Source organism: Sardina pilchardus, chromosome 10 (assembly GCF_963854185.1).
Source record: "Sardina pilchardus chromosome 10, fSarPil1.1, whole genome shotgun sequence".
Classification (NCBI taxonomy): domain Eukaryota; kingdom Metazoa; phylum Chordata; class Actinopteri; order Clupeiformes; family Clupeidae; genus Sardina; species Sardina pilchardus.
This window is the reverse complement of record NC_085003.1, coordinates 32,742,520-32,752,877: the sequence shown is the minus strand read 5'-3', so window position 1 is coordinate 32,752,877 and position 10,358 is coordinate 32,742,520. Positions and strand designations below refer to the sequence as shown.

General features: G+C 44.4%; 1 protein-coding gene across 2 annotated transcripts in view; it reads left to right on the top strand.

Moving 5' to 3' along the window:
- Nucleotides 1–1,377: 1,377 nt before the first annotated feature.
- The window catches only part of LOC134094373 (metallophosphoesterase MPPED2-like), a 19,825-nt gene continuing 10,844 nt past the window's right edge, over nucleotides 1,378–10,358 (top strand). The window contains exons 1-4 of one of the 2 annotated variants that reach the window (XM_062547875.1): nucleotides 1,378–1,505; nucleotides 2,792–3,016; nucleotides 5,053–5,234; nucleotides 6,826–7,051. In XM_062547875.1, coding sequence (XP_062403859.1) covers nucleotides 2,889–3,016; nucleotides 5,053–5,234; nucleotides 6,826–7,051 — 536 coding nt within the window. In that variant the 5' untranslated portion in view covers nucleotides 1,378–1,505; nucleotides 2,792–2,888. Of the gene's footprint in view, nucleotides 1,593–2,791; nucleotides 3,017–5,052; nucleotides 5,235–6,825; nucleotides 7,052–10,358 lie in introns of both variants that reach the window. The other variant, XM_062547874.1, reaches the window with a different exon arrangement.

Here is a 10,358-nt window from a genome sequence, read left to right as displayed (position 1 = left end):
GTAATTGGCAACCAAGGAAATCCTTGCTCCTCAACTTAAGCATTTTAATAAAGCGAGCACATAGGGGTCTTTTGAAGTCACAGAGGCACTGCGTATTGTTCCAATATGAATGTCTTTGTGCATGCACTCTTTCAGGCACAGATGAAAGCCTTGGTGGTGGCATGTCTTCCTGCAGCCTTCCGTGGAGGAGCTCAAAGCATGGACAGACGGCATGGAACACTGAACAGTCTGGTTGCCATGGAAGTGAAGCCCTCTGTCGTCCTGTCCTCCCCCCTCCTCCATCTCCTTGTGTTCTGACATGAATCACATACCTGAATACTTCATGTAGCACAGAAAGAAAAAAACAAAGAAGCCAGACACACTCACAATGACAACAGCTCTTTTTTCACACTATAAACATCTAAATAAATGTAAATACAATAGATCCAATACCTATATTCAGTTAATTCATAAGAAAATATAGATATGGATGGCAGCATCACTGTAGTAAGTGACTGCAGGAGTAAGACACCGTATAGGTGCTAATATGGTTCAAAAACAATTAGATCAATTGAGCTGGTTAGTGAAAGTGAGCTCAGTGATGGAAATATCACAGGAGTATCAATGCCGTTAAGACCAATGCAATCAGCTTCATGGCATCATCATGCTTTGAGGTCACAGGCAGTGGTCACTCACACATCAGACAAACAAGTATATATGCAATCCAGTAAATACACTTCCAAATTGCAAAACAGCTTGGGTAGCTGTCAATACCAGGAGGGAAATGAAGGATAGAAATGTGGATCAATATGGTGATTCAAATGGCACATATCAGAGAAAGACATATAATGTAGGCTAACAGCCAATGTGATGCTAAAAGCCATAGACTGTAAGAAGAAGCTAAAATGTATGCATACAAGCTTATATAGGCTATGATTTTCTTTTCTTTTTTTAAAAGAAAGGGAAAACATACAGCCATAATAACAGGCCAACCTTCTAAAGAGTACAGGACTGAACACAGGCCTACTTTTCACATATAAAACAGGGATGTGTATACTGTAATCTGCCATAGAATAGGCTATGTTCTTAAAAGAACTAAATCTGGACCAACAGGATATTTTAAATCGTGATCATATGGCTACAATGTTGCATTGTTGTTTTCAAAGTCATTCTTTATAGTAACATTGCAACAATGTATCGCAATTGCAACAATGTAACGATTCATAACAAGCGTAACATCGCAGTGTTTATTGTTTCTGTTGAAATGTAACCTATTTTCTGTTCTGAATCTGTTACCCCGTGAGCCTAACTGCTGCTACTGTACCATGCTCCCTGACCCCAGTGGCAGTTCGCGCTCATTACAGCTGCTCTCTCGTGCTCCCCCTCCTCCCTCGCCGAAGCTGCTCTCTCCCCATGTCTTTCTATCTCTCCCTCCCACTTCGTCTGTCGCATTTCAGTGAAAGCCAGAGGAGAGACCCTCGGGGTCGAAGGTTCTGCCCTGCCTGCCACGACCTTAGCCTGTCAAGGTATCGAAATTAGACCCATTTCCCGCGGAATATCATACCAGATTACGCAGAAAGGTCTCCGCGACACATTTCGGACCACGGAAGAAGGTATTCAGCAGCCGTTTCAAGAAGGAAATCGCGCGTACATAACGAGGCACAAAGCGGTTGGGTTTGAGGTTTGTCATGTATCTAGAGGGGAGAAAGACTAGGATATCTCTCGGTCGTTGTGTAGCATTGGGCAAATACAATATTATAACTAATGATAAATGCTACATAAGATATTACGATTACAGTCATGTAGCCTAACTAGTTTCATGTTTTGCCATTCAGTCGTTTCTTGCCATTCGCGGCACGTTACAATGCAATTGGAGAAGTGGGAAAACGTTTGTCTGTAATGCATGGTGTCAAAGGTTCACCTTGGTGTACAATAGCCTATCCTTGAAAGTATAAAAGTAGTGACGTTTTAGATCAGAAACTTATTCATGTCTATTCAAGTAAAGGAAACCTGCTTGTGGATTTCACCGATAAATGACAACTCCACGGTGAGTTAGTGGGGTTGTACAGTGTAGTCTTCCAGTATCAGCCAACTACGTTAGGACCCCGTCGTCAAGTCTCATGTTTGAGCCATATTTCCTTTAAGACTGTAACTGCAGCCAGGTGCTTAGAGCAAAGTTCAGTCATGAGTGGCAGATAACGCGAAACTATATTTGGAAAGTGCTGTTTAACGTTACTTGGGTCATTGGCTATTATAGTCATTCTCGAACCGATTTAAAGGATTTGAATCAGATGTACGTTTCATGCCAAACACCTGAGCTATTCCTGTGGAAATATTGAGAAATGTAAAAATTACGGACTCGGGGTTTTAAGAATGTGTTTCAAATTGCTCACAGTAACCCTAATGATGAACAAATGTGTAGTGGATGTTCTAATCAATGAAGTCATGCGCGGGCAAGGTCAAGTTCAGCGCCCTGAACGAGCCAGACAGCTATTGTCAGTGTAAAATAGTTGTTTCTGATTAGATACTACATTGTTCATTCTGCACGATGATTGTTAATTCCTTATTTGTCAATGAATTGTATTAGTTAATAAAATATTGTAATAGGTGAGCTTTCACCTTTTCTAGGTCTGCTGCGGCTGACTAAGGAGGTGACTGAAAGCCTGAAAATGTGTTATAACTTTAAGGAAAAGTGGCTTGGCCTTTGCACCTCCTCACTGCAACACAGATTTCTGTTCTTTGTGGACATTGATTTCTGCGTTAATTTTTTTGGAAAAAGTTGACATGAATGTATTTGGGCTTGCTTGTTCAGATGGGTCAGTGCTGATGCGCCATTCTTCTGGAGGATGTTTCTGTGTGAGTTGGAACCTGGACCTTTCTGACCTGCTCATGTCCCCTTCAGCCAGGCCATGGCTCACAGGATCTCGTCTCAGAGCAAGGCCAGCATCTCCGTGGATGAGTACAGTACTAACCCCACACAAGCCTTCACCCACTACAACATCAACCAGAGCCGCTTCCAGCCACCTCATGTGCATATGTGAGTATGCTCGCTCGCTCTTTCTCTCTCTCTCTCTCTCTCTCTCTCTCTCTCTCTCTCTCTTTCTCTCTCTGACTCTGTGTGTGTGTGTGTGTGGGGGGGGGGGGGGGATTTTACACTCAAAATCCCCTCATGTGACTCATTCATTTTCTTGAAAGAGTGCCCAACACATGCAGACAATTGGTTAAATTGAGATATTGATTAATTGTTTGACTGTTTTATTCTCTGATTGATTGTTGTACTGACCAGTTTGGACACCTGGCATCATGTTTCTTGTAACATGTTTAGCTATCAAATCTCCTAATCTCAGGGGTATATAATGTATTTAGGACATACAAACCTGATTTATATTAGATACTTTATCCACAGGCTATTGAAAAGCTTAAGACTGTGTGATGATCAAATTTAAGGAGTCATAAATCATGTTGGTAAAATATTGCAATATTTGCAGCTATGGTACTTGGCTACCTGTATATTTCAGTCTTTTCTTATTTACATGCATGTCTTTCTGGAACATGATTCATAGTGATTCATAAATTCATAGTCATGGCCCAGTGATCTGCTGTTAAAACCCAGAAGTACAATAACCTCTATAAAATTTGCTACGTACAGACTGAAGTGACAGCTAACATCTTCCTCGAGGTCCTCATTCCTGGTGCTCATTCCTCTGATTTTCTGATTTCTACTCACCATTACCTGCATTGAGTGTAGTTCTACTGGCCTTCTCTTTCACCCTTATATTCAGGGCATAGTTATCCTCAACACAATAGCAAAGCCAAACAAATAAGTATTTAAAAAGAAAAGAAAAGAACAGTCAGAATACTTTGTCTGACAACACATGACATACTGCTGTAGTATGTGGCCCTCACTCGGACTTGACAAAAGCTCTACAATACATCGCTGGCGTAATGCTGTATGACTTCAGTGAGCTACAAGGACATCTGCCCCGTATTCTATCTCAAAAGCCATTTAAGGCTGAATTGCCATTTTCCTGACAGGTACAGGGCCAGACCTCTGTCTGCTCTAGTATTTATTAACTTAAGGGGGTCAAAGGTGACTGCAGTTGATTAGCCTCTCAACAGTGTCTCTTTGACCTGTGGGGTCACCACTCAATTGTGAGGAACTGGGCTATTGACTGGTAATGATTGAGATGTAATGAGTGCCCATGCGAGGTGATTAGCTTGGCGGCCTGCTTGGTGGAAGCAGGTGTCACTCTAGATCCTGTTTTTATACATTCAAGTATGAAAAGCAAGGTGTCCAGAGTTGCATTTCAGCGGGGTACAAACTAAATGTAAGCAGGCGATCTGTGAAGCATTTTACATGGGTGTCCAGCCGGGAGCGTCAGTCATCTGGTTGTGGTGCATTTCAGTCTCTGTCTTTGTTTAAAAACATTTCTAGAAATGTGAAAACATGTCACATTGAACCATTTCTGTGAATTCTGTCTTGGAACCTTGGAAGAGCATGTCATACGTTAATCGGTGATTTGAGTCTTCAGTTTATCCCTTTGCTCTTGGCAGCTGTTCAGTCCTGTCTCTTTTGATCTCCTGCCTGTCATTTGAGACTTGGGTACTAGGGAATACGATGTTGAGGAAATTAAGGTTATCTCGAGGTTTGGTGGACACAATGCCAGTTCGGGCACCTCAGTAGATTAGAATCACTGTAATTTGTTGCTGAGGTAACCAAGGGTATCTCTTTGGCAGCAAACAACTTGGGCAAAGGAAACTGGAATGGGCCATGCTATTCATAGATTTCAGATTCACACTGCTCTTACTTTGGAATGAATGGGTGTCCACAGTTGGCCAGCAGGTGTAAAATTCTAATTGTTCCGACATCATTAATCTATAGCGCTTGAAAGGGCAATGTATCCTGCTGACCTGAATTTGCCAGATGAGACATGTACCACATGGGTCTAGAGTTGATTAAGCTGGAACCTCCTATGTTGGTTAGCCTAGGTAGACACAGCAGAAGTACTAGCAGAAATCATTGTAACACTAAACAGTAACATTGTTGGTCTTTGCTTGTTTGGTTTACTCCAGGGTGGAACCTATCCCCTATGATGCCCCCAAGCCTGCAGGTCACACTCGTTTTGTTTGCGTCTCGGACACACACTCAAGGACAGATGGCATCCAGATGCCGTACGGTGATGTCCTGCTCCACACGGGCGACTTCACAGAGCTGGGCCTGCCATCCGAGGTGAAGAAGTTTAATGACTGGCTAGGTGAGGACTTATATATATCTTCTCTGCTTCATGTACATCTTAAAGCCATCAATCCGCAGGGTACTGAGTGCCGTTATCTGATCATTTTTCTAATATGTAACCAAATGTATATAATCTTGCATTCTACTGTTAGAATTTATGGTGGGATCCACACCTTCTATGAAGGACTCATTACTGCTTAGTTTCAACTGTACATTTGTGTTCCAAGGTTGACACAAGAGGAGAGTTCTTATTCCCCTTTGTTGTAGGAAATGTCTTCTCCTCTGCCCCTTGACATCTGTTGTTAAATACTGCACACTCCTGTACATACAGCACAAACCTGTATTACCAGTGTAATGTTTGAGGTAATAGCTTAAGAAGCTCCACTGATTGTCTTTCAAGTTGGGGCAGGCTGCTAGATAATCATAATCAATTTTAAATCAATATTGATGTTACATTAGCACTCAATTACTCAGTGATTGTGGGAACATTGTCCATTTTCTAAAGATATAAAAATGTAACATTCGGTTAAATTATAATATAATAATTCAGGTGAAAAACAAATAAAAGAAATATGTGCAAATAGAGTTAATGTATTCTACCACTGTAAAGGAAAGGGGTGTGCTGGATTTATAACTCAAGACAAAATGAGAGCATTGTCGTAAAATGGAACGTAACAAAAGAATCATTATATTACGATTATTTTGTTTTCATAATCATTGAAAGTCATAATTGTCAATTACTCCAATAATTCGATAAATTGCACAATCCTACTTCAGAGTTAGTGTAAGAATGTTGACCTCAAAAAAAGAGGATGAAGGCACCTGATTGGTTCATGAAAGGTCTGGTGTAACACTGACAGATCTTGTAAATGTTTGTCTCTTGATTACAGACCGCAGTCCAAGCAGTGCTCCTCAATCCTGACTCTTTTAACCTGTCAAACAACTTAAGTGTTTGAAAATGAGAAGTATTTTACCTTCAGCCTTGTCTTTGTAGACAGGGCTGGAGCTCATACTTCAGGGTAGATGTGAATAGCATTCCGAATGTTGAAATAATCCCCAGCTCTCCTGAGCTTCAGAAACCAATAATTTCCTTTTTTTTTTTCCCTTTTCTTATCTCACAGAAAGCCTCCATAGTTTCTGCACCACTGTGTAAAGCCAGGGTCCTATTCTAATCCTTATCATACCCAGGTTATGGGACTCAGACTTGCCACTGCAATCTTCTGCTACTGCACTGTAGTCCTCACTATGAATTAAGAGGGATTTTCTAGCCACAGACCTGGCTTTTATTAACACAGGGGGGCACTGGACTGTGACTGTGATCTGAAAGGGGCGCTCTTGGCCATGTTGGGATTGAATGGGCAGGCTGAGCATATGAGAGGATGTCCATGATAAATGACCAGCGGTTAATCCTTCACCAGACTCCGTCCCTAGCTCACAGGTTCACTTGGGAAATAGATACTGAATTATGCAAGTGTAATTACATGTCTCCAACTGGCTTTGTAGCTTTTGTTCCACAGTTCCTCCAGATATTTGCTTTTTAGGCATGCGTGTCTGTGCTGTTAACATTCAAGTTTCCAAAATATGTATGTAATTCTACCTTTCGCCTACAGGTACTCTACCCCACGAGACCAAGGTTGTCATCGCTGGGAACCATGAACTGACCTTTGATAAGGACTTCATGTCAGAGCTGGTCAAGCAGGATTACTACCGCTTTCCCTCCATCTCCAAGTTGAGACTTGAGGACTTTGACAATGTGCAGTCTCTGCTCACAAACTGTATTTATCTCCAAGACTCAGAAACCACAGTCAAGGGATTCCGGATCTACGGTGCACCCTGGTAAGCAGCTCAAGCGTTGTTATTCTAATGTCGTAAACACACATCGCAACACATGCAGCCATCCACTGTATCAGTTGTTTTTTTCAGTGGTGTGAAATACATGGTGATGTCCAATGCTGTTGCTGATTTGCAGATGGATTCCCATTGCCTCTTAAAAAAATCAAGATTTTATATAAATTTGTATGCATTGCATAACCCTTTCAAATATATACGGAAAACAAAGGGAAACCATATACATTTCATTCAAGATGACTATGTATTTAGGCATTGCTGTAAAAGACTAAAAGGTTAGAAGGTTCATTTCTCCTGTGTAATGCTTTGATAGAGGAACACGGAGGCTCTCACTGTTTTGTAGCTGAACGGCTGTGCCGGGCAGGGATAAGTGTTCCTCAAAAGCAAATAAGCTTCACTGGGGACAGAAAGGCTCTGTCAGGCTATTCCACTGTCAAGTGCAATTGACTTTTAATTTTTGAGCTTTCCGTCCACATATTTTTTTTTCCCTGGTCCCTCTCCACTTTGGATCAGTGAGATTTTTAGCCTGCAGCTCAGCGGGTTGAAACGTACTTCCAGACAGAGCTAAGCTGTGTGGCCTATGTGAGGCCAGTCCAACTCTGTATTCTTTCACGAGACTTAAAGGTAAATACATCATAACGGTTGACCCATCCTGTGAAGTTTTGCCCCTGCTTGGTAGCTTGTGAATTGTGTCATGTTTGAGATGGACCTATTTAAGTCTGTAGTAAGCTGTGTGGTGGCCAGCCTGGGAGGTTCTGGTCTGAACTGACCTCATTCCTCTTTTTTATGCTGAGTCGCGCGTCCGCAGCATATGTCTGGGTCACCGCTACAGTAACCGTTGACAGTCCGAGCTGATTTATGGCCCGGGCCGGTTCTCGGTGGAAGATGAGCCAGCGCTGAGCTGCCTGCCCCACCGCTGTCGCGTCCACTCGTCACACACACACACACACACTCACACACACACAAGCGCTCAGCACATGTGTTCTTCATGTGAGGACGGCCACGTACACCATCAGATGAGAGCTGTTTGTGTGTTGAGTCTATTTAAGGATTTGCATTTACCTCTTACGACGAGCACCGACTTCAGTCCACCGCTCGTGCAACAGCTGGGCATGTGTCCTTTAAGTGTGGGAGTTCACAACATAAAATGGAGGTTTAATGTGAGAGGTTATTATGGCCTGGACTAGCACCCGTGCAGTCAGAGCAGCCGTGCTCTAAAGCCCTCGCCCACCTCAAAGACACACACACGGCTGTGTCTCTACTCGTCAGGACCTGGTGCTCCCAGGCAAGTGCTCCTCCTGGCCAGACTTGTCCACAGCTACAGTACATCCGTCAATTACTGTAACGCCAAAGCCTGTAATTATTCAGAATATCTTACGCCCTCACATAGAGTACAGCACATAGCTCTTCTTTTCGGAAAGGACATACAGTAATTTCCCGCATATAAGCCGCATTGTGTATAAGCTGCAGGAAAGTGTTTTATGCAAGTTAAAAGAAACAAAACCATATTAACTGTCCCCCTGTACTAACCTCATAGCTGAAGAAATTTTGCAAAATCAATGTATAAGCCGCGGCTAATAGTCGGGAAATTACGGTACCTTCCCCTACCCCCTCACCTCGCACTCCGGCCCATATTAGTCCACAGCTCTTGCGCTGCACACACGCGTTCTCGCGCAAGCACGTACGAGGAGGACAAGGCAGAGACTCTTCCTCTGGGGAGGCATCTGGCAGGAGTTTGAGTTACAATGCAAGTGTAAAGTAAGTAAGTGTAGATGGATGTCTCGCAGAAAGTCATTTAGGAGAGTGAGGGGACTGACGTAAGGCTGAATTAGTATGGAAGCCCTGCCGCCATCGGAGAAGAGTCTGCAGGTAGATGGACAAGATAATTCTTTGTGCAAATATGCCATTCACTGAACTGACAAGTGTGTGTGTGTGTGTGTGTGTGTGTGTCTGTCTGTCTGCTCTGCATGAGACACCTGGAGGTCTTTAAGTTGAAACAGTATACCTTCCTTCAAAGGTGTATTTATGTTCAGTTCAGCTTTTTTTTTTTAATCTGTGAAACATTTCCAAGTGCTGTAGCAAAAGCCTCGGAGAAAAGTCCCCGTTTCATCTCCAGCCTCAGCCGCTGAGCGGGGGGATGATTATCTTGGTTGGGAGTCAAAGCCGCGCTGGGCGGAAAAGGCATCGAAGAGAGAGAGAGAGGGAGAGGATGATGGTGGGAGGTCTGCTGCGGGCCGCGGCTCTGAGTCTCTGGGCTGGCCGCGGCTTTTCTTTTCCCAGCCCCTGTGGCAGGATGTGGCCTTTGTGTCCGAACACATCCTGGCCTCTTTGTTGCGAGCGGGGGATCAAAACGAGGGGGCCTGACCCCCGACAAGCCCCTCTGAGGGCAGGCTCACAGCGGGCCGCCGTGACCCTTGCCACCCTGGGCCCCCAGTCGGTACAGAGGTCACAGCCCGGGCCCCACGGCTGACATGCTCCAGTGAAAGTCCCAAGAGTCCCGAGCTGCAGACAGACAGACAGACAGACAGGCGGACAGACAGCCTGTGGTTCAAGACAAGTCATGTTCATGTCCAGATCGCACCAGTATCATATGCAGTGTCAGTGAAAGCACTTCTGTTTTCAGCCTTGACTTGATTATCTCTAATGCCAACAGACGACCTTGGCCTTGGATCTTGGATGTATTTGAGAGTTGGTGGTAGTCGTGTAAAGTACTCTTCAGAGTTACTGAAGATATCTCCTAATCCCTCGGACTGTCTGGCAGACACTCCCTCATCCCCCACTCCCTATGATACGTGTGTCATGGAGCCGTCGGACGGCGGCGGTTGGTTTGATGAAGGCCTTGGAAGGCTGGGCTTGGGTGGTGGTGCTGAGCGGGGGAATCAAAGACTTCCCTAATCCTCTTACGCCCCTGAGGCAGACTTCAGTCATGTGACCCGACGGGTTCAGTCTGGGTAACTGTCAGGACAAGCACACAGCGGGGGAGAGAGAGAGAGAGAGAGAGAGAGAGAGAGAGAGAGAGAGAGAGAGAGAGGGAGAGGGGAAGAGGACAGGGGACGGAGGGTGTGGCCATAGAGTTGCCTCGGAAACCATACCATGGCGTGGGCCTTTCAGACTCACACTTCAAACGGGTCAAACGAAAAGAAAAAAAAAAAAAAAAAAAGCCTCGCACCGCAGCGGTCAGTGCAGGATGTGTGTCTATAGTGGGCCGTGGCGTTGGGTTGCGGGGGTGCCTGCACAGGAGAGGCGCACAGACTCGATCCCACTCGACCCAAATGCCCACGCCACACGGGCAGTG